Source organism: Symsagittifera roscoffensis, chromosome 10, assembly GCF_963678635.1.
Source record: "Symsagittifera roscoffensis chromosome 10, txSymRosc1.1, whole genome shotgun sequence".
In the NCBI taxonomy this organism is placed as follows: domain Eukaryota; kingdom Metazoa; phylum Xenacoelomorpha; order Acoela; family Convolutidae; genus Symsagittifera; species Symsagittifera roscoffensis.
The window spans coordinates 21,334,998-21,358,253 of record NC_087071.1 but is presented as its reverse complement, the minus strand read 5'-3'; the positions used below and the strand labels follow the sequence as shown (position 1 = coordinate 21,358,253).

General features: G+C 35.9%; 1 protein-coding gene across 1 annotated transcript in view; it reads left to right on the top strand.

The window, feature by feature from the left end:
• Nucleotides 1–23,256, top strand: part of LOC134855395 (protein phosphatase 1 regulatory subunit 37-like) — a 75,364-nt gene that overhangs the window by 49,735 nt on the left and 2,373 nt on the right. Inside the window, exons 12-15 of the mRNA XM_063871901.1 lie at nucleotides 1,170–1,305; nucleotides 1,484–1,605; nucleotides 1,906–2,022; nucleotides 18,884–19,025. Coding sequence (XP_063727971.1) covers nucleotides 1,170–1,305; nucleotides 1,484–1,605; nucleotides 1,906–2,022; nucleotides 18,884–19,025 — 517 coding nt within the window. The remainder of the gene's footprint in view (nucleotides 1–1,169; nucleotides 1,306–1,483; nucleotides 1,606–1,905; nucleotides 2,023–18,883; nucleotides 19,026–23,256) is intronic.

Genomic DNA, 23,256 nt, shown 5'->3' with positions numbered 1-23,256 from the left:
TCGCTTCTGTGTTAATGATTATATTCGTAATAATTTTTGGTGGGCGAAAAATATGCTCACTAGTTTAATCTTCTCAACAATTAACCCTTAAGTTTCAGAGTTAAAATAACTTTTCTGGGGTGAAATTTAAAGTCATCGCAAATTATCGGACAACGAAAAAGTAAAGGTCACGAAAAACTTGATCGACTTCTAGTTTCTGGTGTGGAATTTAATTATTAGATTTCCCAGCGAAATAAATTTTTTTTTAAGCATTGATCCAGTTTTCTCAAATTGTTTTTTTTTAATCAAAAAAGTCCATCGTAAATTGTTCTAGCAATACACGGAAAATTTTTTTTCGTCATATTCGAAAGTTATAGATCTTATTTTTTTGTTTACTTGCGCTAATTGTCTCTTATCCAACTGTCTTTTGGCTATGTATCAGCACTGTGTGTTTGGGTGGTTTGAATTTTGATTTATTTTTCAGATTACGTCAAATACATTTGCTAAATGGAAGGCAAATTACATTCAATTACGGAAGAGCAAATGGCGCGATAAAAAAGTGGATTTTAATTTTTAGATTTCATCTCGGAATAAAAATTGCCTTCGTGATCCAGCATTCTCATATTGAGTTAACTTTAAATGACAAAAGTGTCAATCAAAAAAAATTATTGGAACTCAAATGGCTTCAGCTTAAAGTATTTTCGCCGAAATTTGAAAATGGAAAAGTATGTCGCTTTCTGTTACTCATTGACACTTTTTGAACTGTCTGCGGGCTTTATTTCTACTTGACTAAATTGAAATTTCAACTGTCTGATCCTGAATGCTATGTTTGGATACTTTCTAAATTCAAATGAACGAAGCGAGTTTTATATTATTTACAACGTGTTTTTTTCAGGAAAAATTTCAATTTGGGCATTTGTATTTTGGGCATTTGACTTAAGATTTGAGTTTTTGCATTGAGATTTTAACGAATTTATTTTTTTACATATTAAAATTCGCAGTATTTCCGTTTTTCTATGCAGACTTCAAATCATTCCATAGTCAGGCATGCTAATTTCTCCAACCTATCTATCCCCAACTAGACGCAATTTATAAGAAATGATACTTGAAACCAGTTGGAAATTTGATCAAACTGCTTGACAGAAACTTCGTCGCCTCGGAAAACGCTTACGTACGTATGTCTGTTTCAGCTTTACGGCTACACTGAACTATACGGAAAGAGCCTTGAACAGATTCTTTTTCTTCTTGAGAGGAATCAAACTCTATCGTCTGAAGAAGACACGAGAAGATATGTGCTTCAGCAGCAAATGCTGACTTACACCAAAGGTTTTTTGTTTTTGCTTATTTTAAAAAAGTTAAGTGTTCAATGCCAGTTGAATCCATTTTTTTCGGTTTTAGACGCAATTTTTTTTGGTTTTAGTTACAAAGAGGTATGCGAAGCGCGACTTGAGATGGTGAGCTACATTAGAAGTATAATTTTAACTAGGTTCAATATTCATTTCAGGCCTCGCCAGCTCCAAGGCCAAAAACAACCAAATCATTCCTTCTACGCCTCAAACAAACCAAATTAGCCTCGGCCAAACGACTTTGTCATCATCACGAACATCTATGATATCTCAAAATAAAGTTAGTATCGAGTTAGTGTTAGAATAAAAGTCTGCTGAACAAAATTAGACTGAAGCTAATTGCAGTCAATTTTTCCCCTGTTGGTAATTTTCAGCAAAAAGGCGCTAGGAGTTTTGTCATTTTGGTCTCGCTATTTGTTTTAATCGTGACGTCTGGTAAAGTTCTTCCAATCAATTATTCCCAAAACGAGGATTTCTTGAAAGGATGCAAAAAGTTGGCTAACAGTACAAATAATCAGAAATTGTCTGATTTGTTTTTTGTTACTAGTTCAGCTTAGTTACTCTCATTAAACCATTGCAGCATCACGTGATGAATGGGGTGGCAATGGACGGAGGGGGAGGGGGAGGGGGAGAATTGAGAGAGCAGAGGATTCGACAGTTTTCAGAAACACTGACGATACAACCGCCAAGTTCAAAGGTATCTTCATTATACATTGAAGATGCTCGTTCTTCAAATGTTTATTAGTTACCTTTTTAATTTCTTTTGCGTATTCAGTCAAAACTAGAATGAACATTTTCGGTTTCTCTAGCTGGTGACAGAAATTGTCGCAATACTTTATAGTGCTTAGGAAAGTCAATCGATATTCTGAATAATCTTGGGCAAGACAATTACTTCAGGATCAGAAATGGGGTTGGCTTCTGATCTTTTGTTGAAATTCTCTTTTTTTTTCGTTGTCGAAAATTATTTCGAATTTTATTGTAAAACTTTTAGTTTTTCTCTGAAAGTCCGAATGATTTTCAAAAAAGAGTATCAATTGAAAAACTGCCTACTCCCTTGTGAGCCTGCAGACTCCTCTAGAGTCTTTTTACGTGACCCCTCTGTCTACATTCTTCGAAACAGTCTGTGGGGGAATATTTGACCCATATTTTTGTTGGTTTTTTCTCCAAAACTACCCCTCAAATCTTCTGACACCAAAAGTTATGACCCTCGGAAATTTTAATCTTTTGAAAGTTTTTCTCGAAAATTACCCTCCCAAATCTGACATTTTGGGTTCAATGGAAAGTACAGAATGCGTGATTGCCTTCGGCATAAGCGGCCACGCCGTTATTTTTCACACAAAAAGCTATGATTCTCGGAAATGTCAAATTTTGATTTTTTGACCGTTTTTCGGAATTTTCTCGCTAGCCATCCTGACAAATCTGATATCATAGGTTTAACCGAAACCACAGGTTGTTTGAAGCCTCCCTTTAAAACTGGCTATGCCCAGTTTGCCTAAGTAAAAGATTATGGCCTTCAAATAAGTCGAAGTTTTGAAACTGACAGTTTTTTTTGCAAACTTTTTCACTTTACTCGAAAACTACAGTGCCAATTCTCATGTTGTGTTCAATCGAGAAACCCGGTTTTGGGAATCTTTTCTGCTTGTGCGGCCACTACTTGTTCTTTGCAAAAAAAACGTAATGGGTTTTTAAACCGTTTTTTAGAACTTCTGACGGTGTTTTAGATTTTTTTTTGAATTCTTAAAATTTATGCAATCAAATCTGAGATGAAAGATTCAATTGAAAAAAACCGGTTGTGATAATTGCTCTTGCTGAAGCGGCGACTCCTTGATATTTCGCAAGAAAAATATTTTTTCTTTCGGAAAATCGATTATCTCAAAATTTTATTTTCTTGCTCATTTTAGTAGGGAACTAACTAAGATTTTGGGCTAATTCCAATTTTGGAAATCACATTTTTCGTGCCGCATCAGTATTGCAAATTCACTCAATATCAAATTAGCTTTAGCTGGTCCCTAGTTGTTTTTTCATCGAGAGATTAATTTTGGTTCACCTAATTTTTTTCAACATTTAAAAGTTTTCTTTTCGACCCATGTTTTCTTATGTTTGTATTGTATTGCAAATGGCACGAAGCTCAGCGTCGCCTCTGTGTTTCGACTTTGTTACTTCTCTTTATCGAGCTGCTTTTTTGTCGTTTTCTCGCTAGTGTTTATTGGGTCTACAACTACTAATGGTTTGGTTATTCGTCTACTAGTTGAAAACCGATCTCTTGAAATTAGGTCAGATCCTAAGTTCAAAAAAGCTAATCGAATTGAAAAAAGATAATCAAATTGTTCCCACACCTCGCCGAAATGAGAAGCAGACGATGGATTTATTCGCCATTCAATTGACTTTGAATGGTTGAACAAGTTCAAATTTTTTAAAATCTAACAGCTGCTTTGGTTGATTAGTTATTAAGGGGCTTAGTGCTTATTCCTGAAAGCGGCGGCACAAGGAAGAAAGGATTCAATTGTTTATTCATTTTTCCTGAAATCCAGTTTTTAGTAACTTTGCTGCAGATAGTTTCGCATGAATTCTGTGCCAAGTTGCATGCATTTTTTACGCACATGCTTCATCATAAGCAGAGTTGGTGCTCTTGAGCGTTGAAAGTAGGACACTTCAATGCATCTGGCATTTTTGAATATCATAATCGATCTTTTAGTCGAGCACGAACAAAGTTTCTTCCATCCATTAACGGCGATAAAGTTAGGTAAGGCTACGGTTTTCTGGAAGAAAGTCTTTGATTTGGTCAGCACGAGCCATTGTGCAAAGTTAACGAAACCTGTTAAAAACCGGGACGCATGATTTGATGTTTTTTCCATGCAAGTTGTTGACTCAAGCAAAGCTTGTGTTATAGTATGAACTCTCTTTTTCCCAACCTAAGTCGTAAATATTGTTGCGACGCAAATATTGTTGCGACAAAATGTGTTAATTTTGAAAGTTCATTTTGATCAATAACCAGTTATTAAGGACAACCAATAATACTAATAATAATAATAATATGAATTTAGCGTACGCAAGGGGTTTCCCCCACAGTTTCAGTTAAGTTAGTTAGACATATTTCTGCAGTTGTTTCGGGTACAGTTGCACAGAATTTTCCAGCTACAGGGGTTGGAGTCATCGAATCTTTTCTCGAAATGCTCCCACATCCATTGCAGCAACCGTCCTTTGAGTCCTATCGTGTTGGTAAAGTCCACTTTTTGAGGAACCAAATTAGCCAGCCTCTTTGCATGAAACCAGAAATTTTTTTCACAAACAAATTTTGCAGGGCGTGTACATTCAAATAAACGAGATCTTGTATTAGCTAGGTCATTTTTTGGCGGAAAACGGTCAGAAAAATTGAAGTCGTAGTGATTATTGAGGTTTTTAGATAGTAGAAGTAAATTATTGAGCTGAATGTACATGGGTAAAGGCAGTATTCCTAGACGCTGAAGCGACGTTTTGTAATTAAGATCTGTTGCAATCCATTTGCATGCATTGCGTTGAACACCTTCTAAGAGTTTCATTTCTTCGACGTTCAATTGATAGCACGCTGAGCCGTATAGCAAAACTGGAATTACCCTGGATTTGAACAGATTAAGTTTGGTCTTGGTATTAAGAGGCAGTGGGTTGCGCTTCAGCATGCATAGAGTGCTGAGGGCTTTTCCTCTTCTAAGTTAAATATGAGATGTCCAGCCTAGATCCGATTTTACAATTATTCCTAGGTCTTTTTCCTCTGAGACTTTCTTAATTAAAATTGATTTGAAGCAAAAGTCGCTGCTTGTGGCACGTTTAACCGGTAGGTGAGTGCATTTTGACGCATTGAACGCAATCTGGTTTTGTTGAGTCCACGTGAAGATGTTATTTAGGTCTTTCTGAAAATCTGCGTGAAGTGTACCAGTTCGTAAGAACTTTGCGTCGTCTGCGTATAGAAAGCTGGTGGAATGTTTACATACACTTGGTAGGTCGTTAATCATGACAAGAAAAAACAATGGCCCGAGGATTGATCCTTGAGGAACACCGCTTGTGACATAGAATGATTGGGACAGACAGTCTTTGATTTTGACACATTGTGTTCTATTTGTCAGGTAGTTATAAATTAGTTTTAAAATTTTGCCTCTGATTCCCAGCGAGTAGATCTTATCAATCAGAATACCGTGATCTACTTTGTCAAAAGCTTTCTCGAAATCGGTATATATTACGTCTACTTCTTCATTTTTGCTTATAGCTGAATATATGGTATCAAGATAGAGCAGCATTTGGATGATCCCTGACCTTTTCGCGCGAGTTCTGAATTGGTTATTGGATATTAACACAGACTATTATATTACAAATAGCACTTTAGCCTCAAGGTTCATGGATCTGTAGCGTAGAGTTAGGGAAGGAGACCCGCAACAAAATAAGAACTTTTTCGTATACTAGGTAACATGTGTCTGCTCTAAAAATTGAGGCATGTTTATTGGTAACGTTTTTCTATTTTCAAGTTGGCTGGTACTATTAATGCGTCATAATTGGCTTGCGTCACTTAGCAATTATGTAGACTCCTAGTTGGCGTCACTCAAGAAATTTTGTAGAATTAAAGTTTTAACTCATCCAGTTTTTCCCAGAAGCGTTATTGGTCATATTTTAGCTTGTGTATGCGAAGTGCAACTTCGCCTCTGTGTAGATTGTTGTAATGGTCTATGCTTGATTAATATTGAACGCAATGATTTTTTTTGTGTTTGTTATTTATGAATACATTTAACTTTTGCTCACACTTATGTTCACAAAATCGTTGTTTTCTGTTTCAAAGTCACTTTTTAAATTCAATTCTATATCAGAAGGGCAAATTGCTCAAAAAGTGTTTGTCAATGAGCGAAGTGAAGACATATTGTCGTGTTGTTCGCACTCAAATTTGATTTTTCGCTGCTTGGCTTCTGATTGTTCAATTTCAAGATCATTTGGTAAAGTGAAGGAAATTTTGCCAATTGCGAAAAAGGTAATCTAAAAAATGGGATTGGCTCTCAGTTTCGACAGTGGAATTTGGTTTTTACACTTGCGAGGGCAAGTGTTGGGTAATCGGCTAATCTTTTTTTTCCAGTAAACAACTTTTCTTACACATTTGTAATTGAAATTGATGTTTATTTATCATCGATTCTTGGCAACTTCCTAGCTCATTTTCGCGTGGTCTGGAGGTAATCCTGTTGCCGTTGCGCCCTTTGGTCTAAGTTTTGAGTCCCGGCCAGACCTTGTTTGTTCTACAGTGTCTGAAATTGAACTTTTTTCTTGGAAAAATTGAATAGTAGGACTATAGTTTATCAGCGTATGTTTTGTCGGCTTAGTTGTAACACCACTTATTTAGTGAATATTGAGGTTCAAAAAAAATCGTCGGCCAATTGTTTGTCTGCTGATCTGTTGTCGGCTTAGTTGTCACATCTTGAATAGTTTTTTTTTCTTCTTGCATTTTTTAAATGTTGGTTTTAGTATTTGATTTACGCCTACATTTTGTAATTTTACTTATCTTGACTTTTATTTCCTTTATTTTTTTTGTTTCGCTGAAAAGTCCTCTGCCCAAATCATTTCAGCCTATTTTTTCATCTGCTTAATGACCTAACTTTGGGACGTTTCAAAATTAACACAATTTTAGCCTTTTCTCCGAACTTTGCAAGGTGATAGTTTGTTTACCAGTCTGCTTGTTGAAATTTCATCTTTTTCCTTGGGAAATTTTAAAAAAAGTTTTGAAAAATTTTTTGGAAATTATTTTTTCGCAGAAACTTCTCCTGATTTTCAAAAAAGGAGTATCAATTGAAAGACCGATTATTCTTCTGTGTACCTTCGTAGTCCCCTAGAGTTTTTGTTCGCTTGACCCCTCTGTCTGCAGCCTTCGAAAAAGTGTGGGGAAATTTGGTTCCAATGGAAATTTTTTTTTTGAAAAACTCCCCTGTATAAGTGGCTTTGACCAAATTTTTTTGCATGTAAAGCGATGGCCCTCGGAAAAGTCAAGTTTTTTATTTTTGACCGTTTTGTGCATCTTTTCGAATTTTCTCGAAAACTAACCTCTCAAATCTTATCATTATAGCAAACTCAACAAATTTTGAACACGTACCTCGGGCTTTAGCTGGGCCTGTAGTTTTTTTTGTCGAGAATTATGAAATTTTTTTATTGCAGATAAATGTTACTGAGCTTTAAAATCATTTCGTGTAATTAACTTTTTTCAGTTCATTTTTTAAATTTGTTTCTGAATGTCGGCAATGCTACACGGTCTTCTGAAATGATTTGTACCAGCAATTTTTCTTTGATATTTTGTGAATAGTTCTGAAAAACTGTTAAGAGACTGGGTTTTCTTTCTTCCCATGTCATTTTAAGTCTAAAAGACCGAAACTGTTGTCACTTTTAAAGGTTAATGTTTTTTTAGAATAGTCTACAAATTGTGTACGACCAATTTTGATTTTTCGAGGTTTGGCTTTTGGTTTTCAAATGTGTAAAACAACGTAGTGATTTAAACTTATATAGTTTTGATGATTTTTTGTATGCTTTTCTTAATATTTGTTCACCGTCAAATTTGATATTTCGAGCTTTGACTTTACCTGTTTGTAAACGTCATGAACAACGTGATCGACTTCTAGCTTTGAATATGGATTCTGATTTTCAGATTTTGCGAGCGGACTTTCAATTTTACCCATTTCCAGTTTTCTCAAATTTTGTTGCTTTTATCACAAGGTTCAATTATAAAATGTTCTTCGAAGTTCAAAGAGCATGGCCGTATAATTTTTTCCTCGAAATTCGAAATTTGATGTTTTTCTCAAAAAGTAAATCAGTAATTGTTTGGGTTCTCTTGTATTGCTTTTTTACTGTCTGCTGGCTATGTTTTTTAGGCGTTTGATCCCCGATATATTCTAGTTGACTTCAAATTAGAAATAATTACTGTCTCCAATACAAAAAGTTTTTTTAAGTTCTGTAACTAATAATGGTGTCATCAGCTCGTGTTGTACATTTGTCGCATTTAAGTTGTGATATGAGCTGCAATGAAAAGTGGCGATAAGTTTTCTCATTTAGAAAACAACAGTTTGTCGAAGTTTTGGGTTTTTGACACAAAATATTTACTAGCTATTGTAGATACAATTTATGTGATCAAACAGTTTTAATAGATAAATCAGGCAATTAGCCTATCTTCAATGCACCAGACAAATGTTTTTATTTTTGCCAAAAAATATCCGTGGTACCTGCACAGCAACCTTCTTTTCCATTGCAAGTAGTTCATCTCTCGCATATCCAGGGCTGCTCGCGACACATAACGTTAAGTTTGAACCAATGAAATGTGATAAAGTTTTCTGGATTTTGATACGGTATGATTGGAGTCCAGCTGTTGCCCAGTTTCAGTTGATAGGGTTTTACTCTCAGCTCTTGATTCAAGGAGTCTCTTTGAGTGGATACAAGTATGAGGTATGGGTTGCTAAATTTTGTTTTTGCATGGGCTTATATAATGTTCTGTTGGTTTTCACTGTCCTGATAATTGACTGAATGTATCATTTTTCAAGAGCGACAACTTTAAATGAGATCAGTTAAATGTCATAGGTTCCTTGCGTTGTTTTGTTTTCCTGGTAGCGTTCCCTGATAGCGTTGTTTTGCTGATAGCGTTCATTTTTATATAAGCATTATAGTTGTTTTCGATGGTGGATAAATAGGGTATATATTTTGATTAAAATACTCCTTGTTTTTTCAACCAAAAAATAAAATCGTTGCGCGGTATTTGTTTTCAAAAACGAAAAAATGTAATTTGGAATCTTAGACATTTGTAGTACCCTCAAATGCATTCCAATATACATTTTACCCAATTAAATTTTTTTCTGTAGATAGCTTAAACTATCTAAATAAGCATTTTAAAAAATATTTAAGTTCATATGAGCATGCTTGCCGATATGATTTTGAAATAAATTTGTGGTCTTAGCGGTATATTGTGGACATTGTTTTTGAACCAGCTAAACGATTGGCATACTCCATAGTTATAAGCATTTTTTCCAGGAATATTCGAGGTTCTCCGTTCTCAGCGTAAAAAGATATTCCAGTTTTCTCAAATTTTGGGTGTTTTTCCAAAAACTGTACTTCCTTAAACTTTCTTGAAATTCAAAGAGCATTGAGGTAATTTAAAGAGACCCTTTTTTGAGACAAATTTTGTCAATACGAAGGTTCTAATATCTCTGATATTCCTTCTTTCCATGCTATGCACAAAGAAAAAACGACTCAAGTTTGATCAGAAGTTCGTTTTTTTTTAAAGTATTTTGTCGTAGCCTTCTGTCTTACTTGGACAGCAACCTGCAGTTATTTTAATTTAGCGTCGTATAACATACTTGTACCCATAAGTCTCTCGCTTCAGAGAACCCTTTCCAAACCCAATTTTTGTAATTATGTTAACTTCACATTCGCTGTCGTAGTACGATGCAAGGTAATTTAAATACTTGCTCTTTTCTGAATAATCGGTGAGCTTTTCAAAGTATTCTTCAGGAGTCATCAGTGCGAATTTGAACCCATTATTAAAATAGTGATAAAATTGTCCGCGACAGCACTGTTCTTGAATTACATAATAGTTGTGTTTTTTGTGGAATGGTCCAAAGATTTTTTGACTTTGCTCATAGCTGATTTCTTTCATGTTCCATAGGTATCGGTAGGCCCCTCTCAATAAGCTACTCGTACTGCGAAGCTTAACTTCAAATGCAGGAGGGTTCATGTCATCGGCCAGATTTTTGAATGAAATCAAGCAGTAATAAATGCTCTTTAACTTACAAAATGATAAGGTGGGATCAAAAAACGGCACTTCGACTGGAATTGTAAAAATAACTGCTGACCAAAAAGGGGTCACCGTCGAATTGATAACAACATCATTGGTGGCAACACTTTTGTAAAGTATACATAGAATTACAAAACGCACAATATTCATTTGTTCTCAGCTATTGTTTTCGTATAAAGGTCAAATCCTAGTAAAGGGCAAATTTCGTGTAAAGTTCAAAGCCAAGGAATTATTTAGTAATAGCTGATACTAATAGGCAACAAACTAGATTTGTTTGATCGGTGAGTTGGTTTATTTGCTAAAATATGTGTTGAAAAATAAGGTTGTTAAGTTGCAGCTGCAATATTTGTATCACATATTTGAGTGTTTTCTTGTCTGAAATTTGGTTGTTTGATCTGATTTTAATTTTTTTCTTTGCAAAGAGGCAATTGCATGTAATCAAAGAAAACGTAGAGTAGTGTATCTATTTTTCTCGCTTTTATGACTTTTTCGATATTTACATTAAAACAAATTTTTTGATAGTTTTTTTTTACATTCAATTTTGAACCGTTTTCTACATCGATTAGGTCGGCTATATAACTCTGTTGTTGAGTTTAAAATTCTGAGTTAAAGTTGCGAAAAACAAAACTTTGAGGAAAGTGTCCTTAAAAAGTTTTTGAATTAGTGTGCGAACGGAGATTCAATGTATTTTTTTTTCAAAAATGTGTAGCAAATCCTCTTTTCGAAAATTGATGAATCACTTATTTTGGATGCATACGTCAATACTTTTCATTGAAAAATTCCGTTTAAGTCAGCATCCATTATCGCGTCATCTACGAAATGGGTTAGTTTACGTGCTAGCTAACGGCAATTACTTTTGTTGATATCAGTAAATTAAGACCTAAAATAGAGTCTTGGGGCGCAATTTTGTGCGTACTAGCTTTTTGGAGAATGATTTATTAGAATAAGCAAAGTCTGCTCTGTAAGTGAAGGGATACCCATATCTCCAGTTTGATTAGAAAGCTTGATTAGAAAGTCTTTTTGTCGACGGTATCTAAAGCTTTTCAAAATGGGAAGGATATATTCATCAACTTTTATTCAAATAAAATATTTCTTATAAAATTTCTAATAAAATAAGTAATAGACGAAACTGCATGAGAGTAAGAATGATTATTAATTAGTCGAAACTGACTCGTGTTTTTTCTTCTTCATTTTAACAGTGGTTGAGCTTGCCTTGCTATTGGCACAACAATCTCCTGTTTCTGTTTGCCATATAATTTTCATCGAAAGCAGATTATCTCTCACATATCCAGGGCTGCTCGCGACACATAACATTAAGTTTGAACCAATGAAATGTGATAAAGCTTTCTGGATTCTCGTACGGTATGATTGGAGTCCAGCTGTTGCCAACTTTTAGTTTATAGGGTTTTCCTCTTAGATCTCTGTGCAAGGAAAATTTTTGATTTGATTCAAGTATGATACTTAGTTGATTTTTATTGGGATTCTTAACCTTTTTGATTATGTACTGGCCTTTTTATGAGTGAAAATTTGCTTTTTTTTTGGCGTATAGTATCATTATTCAATCGAGACCAGTGATCACAGTTTGAACATAATCAAGCACTGTTTTGTTGTTTGGTAAGTGTCCGTCAATTCGTATAGCAGCTGTCATAAATATATAAATATATAACTTGCTGAGCGAGCTTTAATTTTGAAGTGTAAAAGATTGAAGTTCGAGATTATTAACTTTTTAATATTAATTTTGAGAATTTCCAGCGGAAGAAAATTACCGCAAGAAAAAGCAAACTGGGTTAGTTTCATCAAAAAATTCAGCCATAAAAGATTCAGCCATGTAAATTTTGAGGAGAAAAAATCAGAAGTTTCCATGTTGCGTTTTTTTCTTACTGTCCATTAAATATGTTCAATGATTTAAAACTTTGATTTTCCTGTGAAAAAAATAGCGACCAATTTACCTCTGCATCATCCAATATAGTTAACGAATTTTATGATTCTCGAAATCAACCTAAAACAATATCGAGATTGATGAAATTAGATAATAACTATTGGAAATATGTTACCGCAAAATTCTGCTAAAGCTCCTGTATGATTCGTATATATTAGGTACTATGCGTCAAATGTTGGAAAATTCTCAAGGCTCAAGGCTGATTTTACATCCTCAAGCAATAGGAAAAGCAATCTTAAATACGTGGTTTTTGACTAAAATGATGTAAATCAGTTTCTAAAAATTTCATCAAAATTGCTATAGAGCAATTTGTTTTCAAGAAATTTGCAATAAAAAAATGCAGCAAAACACATTTAAGAGTAGATGAACGCAGTGAAGACTTTTATAGGCCGTGATGATTAAAAAAAAATTTCAGGAAAAAACTCAATGCTCTAATAACTACAGATGTGCATTCTTAATCACTAATGCATTAATCAATGCACTTAGTTAAATCTGCAGTTTTTGAGTTCAATTCAATTTCATCTGCTAAAAATACATCAATTGTGCTGTCTAGATGCGAACGTGGAAATGACGCGAATAACCGTGAATAACTTATAGTTTCGGAAGTGGATTTCAATTTTTGCTTTTCCCAGCGGAATCAAAACTTAACATATTGATCCAGTTTTTTTTCAATTTGAGTTAGTATTTGAGCCAATCAAATAAGTGTCAATCATAAATTTTTTTGAAATTCGAAAAGCTTTAAGGCCATACATTCTTTATTTTGAGTTTCGAAAGTTGCAAACTTTTCAAGTGTTTCGTTTCATTGATATCGTTCGAACTGCTGAACTCAAGTAAAAAATGACCGTTTTTTGAATACACTGTATCAATTTTAGTATGTTATTCTTTCCACCTAGCTTTAGCAAGGGTTGTCAGTTTGATAATACTCAATATATAAAAACATTTGGATTTTTTTCCATAGAAACGGCTTATTTTGAGTTTAAGACAATCGAGTATACTATGCCTTCAGGGGCGGATTTAAGGGGGGGGGGGGCGTACGCCCCCTCCTCAGGGATTCGACCCCCTGCCGACCCAAAGGGTCCCCCTTTTGATACTTTTTCAGAAATTCATTTTTGCCGACCGACCCTAAAATTTTTCCAAAGGCGCCTTTGGCGCCAATATATACTAACTTTGAGGGGGAGCGCGCGCCAAAAAAAACCCGATTTTTTTGTCAAAATTTTTCAAAAAAAACGGCCTTTTTGACTGTTTTTTCAAAAATTTGCCTGCGGCGCAGAAAATTTAGCCAAAATAGGGGCAAACAAAACACTGCTTTGGGAGAGCTCGAAAAATCAATTTGGTCGACCTAAAAAAAAAGGTCGTGTCCCCCCTCGAGAAAATCCTTGATCCGCCCCTGTATGCCTTCATTCATTTTTTTGTTCTGAACCGCCCTTAAGCTAAACGGTTTTCTGCTCGGAACCTTTCTAAAAAATTTGCTTCTTGTTAGTTTTGACTAGTTTTCATGTATGATCTTCCTCTATGGTATCTCCACCCCTATAAATCAATCAGAAAAGAAACACTAGAGCTTTCTTTTGTGAATTCTAATTTTGCTGCTTTGTGGTTGATGAAAATTTGACAATTTTAAGCTGTCTTACTGTATCTTCTTCTTGAAAAGGAGGAAAGCATCCTTCAATTTTCTCGCAAAGGAACCCAATTTGAGAAAAAACCGAAGTTTTTCTTGATATGTAATTTTACGAAGCGCTGTTTTGCCCAATACTTTTCATTCAAATTTTGTTCTTGAAGTCTCATCACCATTTGAAAAGAACCAGACACTTCAAGGTTAATTATTTGCACAGCAGTTTGATTAACCTAAAGCTAATTAATCAAGTTCAAAACGTGACTCACGATTTGACTGCATAAGGTTAGCTGTTTTACTTAGAAGGTTTTTTTTTCACCGAGACCCGGGTATCATACTTGTACCTGTTATGCTCTCTATGCTCTCGTCGCTCGAGCGAACCTTTTCCAAATCCAATTTTCACAATTATATTAACCTTGCATTCGATGTGGTAGTATGATGCAAGGAAATTTAGATGCTTTTTTTCCTCGGAATAATCGGTTAGTCTTTCAAAGTATTCACTGGGATTCAGTAGAGCACGTTGGAACCCGTTGTTGAAATAATATAGGAATTGTTCATAACAGCAAGGTTCTCGACGAACGTAAAAGTTATGTTTCTCATGTAATGGTCCGAAGATATTGATGCATTGCGCGTAGCTGCTTTCTGTCAGCTTCCTATCATAAACAAAAGTCCCGCCTATGAAGTTCGCCAGATTGTGATGCGAAATTTGAAATGCAGGAGCGTCATTGTTCCTCAACAGGACTTTGAACCGAGCTCTTTAACCACCCTCATTGCGAAAGGCTCTATTTGTTTGTTTTTGTGGTATACGACCCAAAATTGATTATGAAAATTGGACGAGTAATTTTATCATGTTCATTAATCAGTTCCCTACATCTGAGCTGTATGTGTTACATCTAAGTTTTTAAAAACGTTTTGTCGTATTTAAATTTTTATACTCTGAATTCGATTTTTCCCTTTGCAGACTCTTATATAGGTTGTGGTGATTTTTTTTTTCAGGACATGTTTTTTTTTCAGGCTCAAATTTACTTTTTCGCTGTTTGACTTCTGATTAATTTTCAAGTTCACTTTATTTCTTTTGTTAAAGACAAAAAACCTGATTGACTTCTGGTTTCGAAAGTGGAATTTAATTTTCAGATTTCCAGCGAAATAATAATTTTACTAATTGGTCCATTTTTTTCAAATTGATTAATTTTATGAAAAAAACCAATCGTAAATGTTCTTGAATTTCAAAGAGCTTTAAGGCCATCTTCGAAAATTGAGATTTTTTTACAAAACAACTATTTTTTGTTTAATTGTGTTTAATACGCTTTTTGAATTTTCTGTTAGCTGTGTTTTAAACTGAGTTAGTTTTATGAATAAAACATCATTTTTATAAGATTCTCAAATTTCAAAATTTTAATGTAATGTTCTTTTTAAGAACTTGAAAGTTGAAAGCAGAAAAACTACTGGAGCGCATCGACACTTTTCTGGCCTTTTGTAGGCAGTATTCTTTGCTATTATGTAAGATAAAGGACTAAATTTTTAATATATATTAGATAAAGTTTTATAGTCGGAAAAAATGTAGAACATTTTGATATTAGGGCGTCGCGTGGGCATTTAAACGAAGCTCGTCAGAAAGTTGTTCTTTAAACTCAGAAAGCAAACTGGACAAAACACGAAGTTAAATTTTTGTGCGCCTATTTTTCCTTATGTTTTTGTCTTCTACAAAAAAAAAGTTAGCGCAAAATTAAAAAAACTTGATTCGATTCTTTAAAGAGTCGATGAACTTCGTGAAGACCCTTATTTTCTTTTGTTTGCTGTTGAAAGGAAAGCAATCTCCATTATCGAACAGCGAAAGTGTTAGCGTCTTTAAAAACGCATTTTCCAATAATGATTTTATTTTCCGGAGGAATAAATACTTTCTATTGATCGAGTTGGATCTTTTTCCTAAATAGTAAAAAGAGCCATCCATTTTTCTGTTATTGAAAGTCATATTTCTTTTACTATAAACTGTTTTTGAAATTCAAAAGGCTTTAGCCATGTATTTTTACTTCGAGTTTCGAAAATTAACGTTTTTTTCTTTTCACTTTTCTTTCTGTTTCCTTGCGTTCATTGACTTTTTTCCAGCTGTCTCTCAACTACGGCCAAGAAACGGCGTTAAATTGAGAAGATAACTGATTTGTTAACGAATCAGGCTCTAGCCACCCGCCAGTACCGCTGGAAAGTTTTTGAAAAACATGTCAAAAAGGCGTTTTAAGCTCATTTTGGAAAATTTTAACCAAAAATTGCGTTTTTGGGGCGCGCTCCTCGCTATCAATTAGTATAAATTGGCGCCAGAGGCGCCTTAAGAAAAAATTAAGGTTCTGTTAGCCAAAGTTGGATGTCATAAAATAATACCAAAGGGCTACCCTTTGGGTCGGCAGTCGAATCACTGAGGGGGGAGGGGGGAGCGTCCGTTCTTTATGCTTTTGATAAAACAGAATTTAGACAACCACTTTTTGTTACAGAACTGGACCTTTTTGCTTATCATGAGGTTCACAGATCAAAATTTTTGTTTCAAAATTTTTGTTTCAAATCTAAATACTACAATACATTTTTGAAATTTTGTTTTTTAATTGTCTCTTTTACTAGCCCCCCTTGACTGAAAGTACATTATTCGTTCTTGTTTATTGCTCAATTAAGTCTCTGATAGATGTTAATAATTGGGTAAAATAGAGAGGATTGTTATAGAGGTTCCTTCGTATGAAGTCAGACAGTAATAAATGCTCTTTGATTTACAAAATGACAATAACTGGTTACTAAACGGAGCATCGACTGGAATAGTAAAAATAACTGAAGACCAAATCGGATCACAAGTCGAGTTGATTACTATATCATTATCGGCAATGGCAATCGTTACGAAAAGTATATCTATAAGTAATACTTGAAAAATTTTCATTTCCCGTTAAGTAACTTAATTTAGAATAAACTCAAATTAAGAGTATTGTTAAGAAACAGCGAATAACAGATGGGCTTTAAATTTGATATCTTTGTTGGATGGAATGTTTTGTTTGCTGAAATTGGGTTCGGAAAATATGGTTGTTTGAGTTGAAACTACAAGATTTGAATCAACTAAGTGGTGAATGGCAATAGCAATAAAGCCAAGGGAGACACCTTGAATTGGTTTTGATGCTTTTATAATGTGTGGTTGAACTTTAAAGAGCTTAACGTTGTTTTCTGTTCGAAAGTTGAAAAATTGAGTCCATTGACACTTATCACTATGTTCCAGATGGCCTTTCGCTGAAAGTTTTGAGAGTATAATTCTTGTTCTTCTAGATATTTTTTTGCTTGAAAATTAATCTGCATACGTCCCCATTTGTCAGTGGCGTATTGGTTTTTTTTAGATTTTCGATAGTTCATATGATTTGAAAAAAAAAACGGAAAACGGAAAAACATTGTTAGCTTCCATTTTCTTATTTTAAGTTTCCGCTTCACTTCTAACTTGAAAATGTTTTCATGATGTTGTATGTGTTTGTTGTTCCCACCATTTGAAAAAAATAGGTAGGAATTTTGTGTTCGAGTGTGCTTTAGTTTTTCTTTCTTTTTCTGCTTTGCTTTCCACGCAAAATCAGGTTTTCCACAAATCATCATCTGATTGGGTCGAGTGATATATCTATCTGTCTATATCTATCTATCTATATCTATCTATCTATCTTTATCTATCTATCTATACTATATTTAAATGCTAGTGACAGCTATCTCCCATGTTTAAGCTAAATAATTTTGCATGTTTAACGAAAGAATTCTTTCATGTTTAAGCTATATCATATATTGCTATGCTTAAGAAAATTTTTCAATTAGTTCTGCGCAAGGTCATTATTTTTTCAATAGTTTTTTTCGAGGCCAAATAAGGTCTGTCTGTCTGTCTGAATACCTGCTTTTTTAATTAATTTGATTATGTCTGTCTACCCCTCTCCTAATTTTTAACTTTCAATTTGTTTTCGACGATTTAGTTCACAATAGTACTACTGTCAAACCGTTTTCTTCAATCTCTTTTTATTTTATCTGGATTTTCTATAGTTTTTTCCGGTCTTTTTTCGATCCTTCTTTGTCGATCTGTTTTACTATCTTTTCGAGATATCGCGTTTTTTGTGATTTTTCAAAAAATTTTCAGAAAACTTGAAATAATTTTTGTTTTCAAAATTTGAAATTCTTTACCCTGTATTTGGGTGCTGTCAGAGTACTCTCAGGAGTTACGAATTTTGCCTCCAAATATGACTGCTCATTTCCTTGTAGTTTTCGAGATATGACGATTTTTGTGATTTTTCAAAAAATTTTCAGAAAACCCAAACAATTTTTTTCTTCCAAGTTTGAAATTACTAGCCCTGTTGTTGGAGGCTATCAGAGTACTCTCAGGTATTGCGAATTTTTGCTTCAATTTTAACTGCTCAAATCCCTGTAGTTTTTGAGTTTTGATATATGCCTTTTTTGCGATTTTCGAAAAATTTTCAAAAAATTTGAATTAATTTATCTTCAAAATCTGAAATTCCAAACCATGTAGTTGGGGGCTATCAGAGTACTCTCATGGTTGTGAACCTTGCATCCAATTATGACTGCTCAAATCTTTGTAGTTTTCCAGAAATGACGTTTTTGTGATTTTTTTCCAAGCTTTTCTGAAAACGAAACTTTGAATTTTTTTAATTTCAAGTTCCTAACCCTGTTGTTGGGTGCTTTCTGGGGACTCATAGGGGTTGCGAGTCTTGCCATCAAATATGGTTGCTCAACTTCTTGTAGTTTTCGAGATATGAGGTTTCTTCATGATTTTTCCAAAATTTTCAGTTAACTTAGGCTTGGAAAAATTCTCAAAATTTTAATATCCCAACCCTGTAATTGGGTGCTGTCAGGGTACACCCAAGAGTTGTAAATCTTGCTTTCAAATATGGCTACTGAAATATTTGTACTTTTCGAGATTTGGCTTTTTCGAGATGGCGGAAAATAGGAATTTAAAAAATATATAAAATATTAAATTACCAACCATGTAATTGGGTGCTGTCAGAGTACACTAAAATCCTGCAGATCTGGTTTCCAAACTATGCGGTTTTTCTTGAGCTGTCAAAATTCGAAGCACCGGAGGTGCGTTTCACGCTAGTTATATTGAAGCCCTTTCAGTCATGATTCGAACGACATCAAAAACATTTCAAAAGTTCTCCAATTATCGAGAAAAACAGGTGTACAAAATTTGGTTATCGTGCAAAACTAAAAAAACTATGTTTCAGGACAGTGACATTCCAATCATTCTGCCTCCATTGTCGACCAATCACGACTCCTCTTTATCAGAAGCATCAGTAAACTCTCCTCAGGGCAGTGGAGACACGAAGCCAAATCCACTAGTAGAGCAGTTAGAATTATCAAGTTCAGGTATTAGAAAGCAGAATAGAAGTGGTACATTTTTACTCAAGCAAACGCTTGTAATAAGAGTCCACTGTTTTCTCAACCTAACTCGAAAAACATTTCTGTCCAACTTCAAGCTCAATTTCCTTGGCAAGCAATTTTTTAACATGCATACGTACTATTTAGTGGGTGTCGGGTAACCCAAGTAAATCGATGAATCAATAAACTGAAAACGGGCTGACCAGATCAGGAAACCGAAAATTTGTTATTTAAGACCGAAAATTTATTATTCAATATTGTAGTCGAAAAATTTAAGACTCAGATATATAGATATAATTAAAATGCTAAAATTGTCTCCTAACAAATTGAAACAAAAAAAAAGAAATTATATCAAGCTTGCCACGAGCCCGATGGTAATGTTCTAGTTCAGGAAAAATCAATTCTTTAAATCTCTGATTCTGCGATTGATATAATAATTACCTAATTCGCTTACTGGTTTGATTATTTACTGAAGTTTTGGGCAGCAAGGACAGTTAGCGCATTCGGAAAAATGACTGCTTTATAATCCGGCGGTGCGCTGTTCGAAGCCCTCATTCGACTAATCCTTTATTTTTAAAGCGTATTCACTGCTTCCAAAAGAATTATGTTACAATTTTAAAGCTCATTTTACCATTGTCTGCTTGTGTTTGCGAAGTACAGCTTCAACAGGGTAAAGCTTGAAAAATAATTGAGTTTTTTTTTCAATTTAAAATTTGTATTAAATAAAATAAAACTATCAAGTGTAAAAGTGATTTTCTTTTTAATATGTATAGACGTATTTTTGACGTGTTTATTTTCAGGCAAAAGTCTTAATTTTTGCTCACGCTCAATTTCATTTTTTTCGCGTTTTGATTTTCAATTTTTTTTTAAGTTCAGTTCATTTCCTTTTTTATAAGGAAGGCAAACTCCACTGTCAAATATCAAAAGTGTAAAGGTCACGAAAAGCGTGATTGACTTCAAATTTCGGAATTGGATGTTATTTTACAAATTTCAGCGGAATAAAAACTTTGCCTATTGGTCCAGTTTTCTCAAATTTTGTTAGTCTGTGCCAATCATGAAAGTTCGAAGGTTGAAGTTTTTTCAAAAACAAGTCACTGATTTCTGTTTCCTTGCTTTTATTGACTCTGTTCCAACTATCTGTTGGCTATATTCTTTTTTTCGTTGTCTTATAAAAAAGAGTTCAATTTCTTCCCGATTGTATCATTTGGTTATCCCATATTGACCTGCCTATTTGTTTTTTTTTCATTCAGTATAAATAGCTCGTTCCTAACTCTCGACATCGCCCACTAATCATTAAGTTAAATTATCACTAAAATAACCGGTTCTCTGGAATTGTACTGTGAAGAACTATTTCCCTATTGCAGGAGTAGAAGAGGATTTAGACTCCCTGTTCTGTTCTTTTTCCCATTTACGCCCCTCGGGGGGCCTTGGGTGGTTCGTTCTGGCACTTCCTCTCATGCTTGGCTAGGTTAATTGCAGTGATCCAGGCTCCGCAGGATCCACACTCTTTCCTCTCCCTGGTCCCCGTGTACCTGTTACCTCCCGTCTCCCTTGCCGCCGTGTTCCCTACCGTTCCACTCCCTCCGCAACTCCTCCTATGACTCGCCATATTACCCCTTGTTACCGTCACCGCGCAGTCCCCACACCTACCCATCTGGTCCCCCTTACAGCTCTTGCTGTGGTTTGTTAAGTTGTGCTTCTCCGCGAAAGTTCTGTTGCATCTATCGCATTTAAACACCCTCTCCTGTATCCTGTGAACTCATCGTTCATGCTGCACTAGACCTCCTTTCGTTTTACAAATTCGTCCGCATCCCTCCCACCTGCATGTTAAGTTTTCTCCCTGATACCTCGCCTGGCTCCTAGGTTTCTCCCCTCCCCTGTATCTGCATATTTCACTCTCCCATTTCTCTAGCGCTTCTTTTCTCCTTTTCACTGTCGCCTTCCATTTTTTCCGGTCCTGTGTTAATTTTTCTATATTCGTCCAGTCCTCTCCCGCTTCCCTTATGAGTCGCCTCCAGTAATTAACCACGCCTCCATTTAACCTACCCTGTTGTGTTCTCTCGTTTGTCCAGTGCCCTAGTATAACTTTTTTTGTTGTCCTGTTGTTGCTCATCCGAAGGACGTGGCCCATCCTTTTCAACGCCCGCGTCTCTATTTTTGTTCTGATAGATGTTATCCCCAGAACCCTGCGTATCTCGAAACTATTGACCCCCTCTCTTTCCATTCGCAAGAGTGTTAAACCTCTCCCCTCATTCCATATCCACCGGTAGCATTTATCCGCCATGCTCTGCATCTTCGCCATATCAGTCACTGTCCATGCTCTTGCACTGCAGTCAAAGAGCATTGTTGATTCGACCACTGCCTGTACGATAATTGCCTTCGTTCGTTTACTGACCTTTGTTTTCCACAACCATCTTCTTACTTTTGACCACGCCCAGTATCCCCTTTTAATCCTCGCTGCCCTGTCCTGCTTCCTCCCTATTAGCGTCCCTAACATCCTCGTACAATTCGCTGTCTCGCTTCCAAAAGCTATGTATTCCTCTTTTCCGTTGTGACACTTTTCCTCGAACTTCATCATTTCCGCCTTGACCGTTTCTTTGCCGACCGCTAATTCTTCCGTCCAGCCCAGGAGAGTTGAGTCGTCTGCGAAAAGGGACTCTTCTAATCTAAAGACTTCCTGGGTGCTGCTCCTTAAGGCCCTCTTTACTTCTATTGGAGGGAGACTATTACCTGGTCCCCACGACCATTCTAGACCGCACTCTTCGCCTATCTCCGCCGCTTTTTCTCTTCGTTTTTTTGGCAGCTAACCGCATCGCCTGTGCGTGATACACATTGAAAAGTATCGGAGATGTAGCGCAACCCTCCCGTAGACCTCGTACCGGTAACCATTCCTCGCTTAGTTCCCCTCGACCCTTAACTTTGTATTTCGTTCCTTCATGCAGGTTTTTCAAGACCTCTATCACACCCTTTGTCATTCTTAAGTTTTCCAAAACCATCCACAATAAGGGCCTGTTGACTCGGGGGTATGCTTTTGTTATATCTAACAGTACAGCTCCCGGTCTGTTCCCGGTCGTCTCCGCCTTCCCAAATACCCTCCTTGTTTCCTCATCTATTCTCAGTATGATTTGCGTTGCGTCACACGTCGATCGTCCTTCTCTGAAACCATTTTGATTCTCACCACATGCCTCTATCTTCTCCGCCCATTTTCTAATCCTACTCGTTAGTATCCTTGCCATTATCCTGCTCAACACCGGGAGTAGGCACACACCCCTGTAGTTGTCGAGTTCATTTCTAGCTCCTTTCTTATGTAGGGGTATGACCCATCCTTCCTTAGCTTTGTCGGCCCAGTTCTCAACCGGTGTGGCTAATTGTTCCATCATGCATTGGTATAGTTCTTTCCGGGTGTCTATACTTAAGGCTTTCACTGCGCTAACACTTACATTGTCTACTCCTGCCGCTCCGTCTTTCATGTTCGCCAGTTCTCGTTCAAATTCCACGAAGGTTATTGCTTCTTCCATCTCTTCTGCTGCTGCCTTTGCCTCTGGAGAGTCCTTAATTTCTGTTGACGATGCCGTTCTCATTATCTCTATGACGTCCCGCTCGTATCTGTCTTCCGAGACTTTCATGAAGTGTCGTCTGAACTCTTCTGGCGAGAAAAATTCTTCTTCTATGTTCTGGAGGTCTTTCCCCCCTAAGTACCTTAGTGTCTTGTACATGCGTCTTATATCCCCTTTCACTTCGGCGTCCTTTGTTTCGTCTACCAGTTTAAGCCACCACTCTTCTTCCCATCTTCTTTTAGCCTTCTTGTACTCTTTCCTGACCTCCTGCCTTTGTATTTTAAAGTTTTCCGTTCGTGTTCGTTCAAAACTGTTCGTAAGTGCCCCGATCCTCCGTTTGAACCCCTGTATTTCTTCTAAATGCGTATCCAGCCATGGACTAAGTGCTTTCTTTTCTTTAAATCCGCACACTTCTGTACCCGCTTCATTAATCAAGTTGATTAGGCGTTCACTTTCCTCACCCGTACCCTGTTGCTCTCTTTTACCGTCTACTGTCGATGCGAATGCTTGCCGGATTGATCCATCTCGAAGAGCTTCCCAGTTTATTTTCCTTTGAGTCTCACTTTTCCTATTTGCCTTCGCCCCCTTCCTTCTCCAGACCTCCATGCATTTCGGCCTGTGGTCCGATAGAGATGTACCCGCTATTACCGTGTTTATACTCT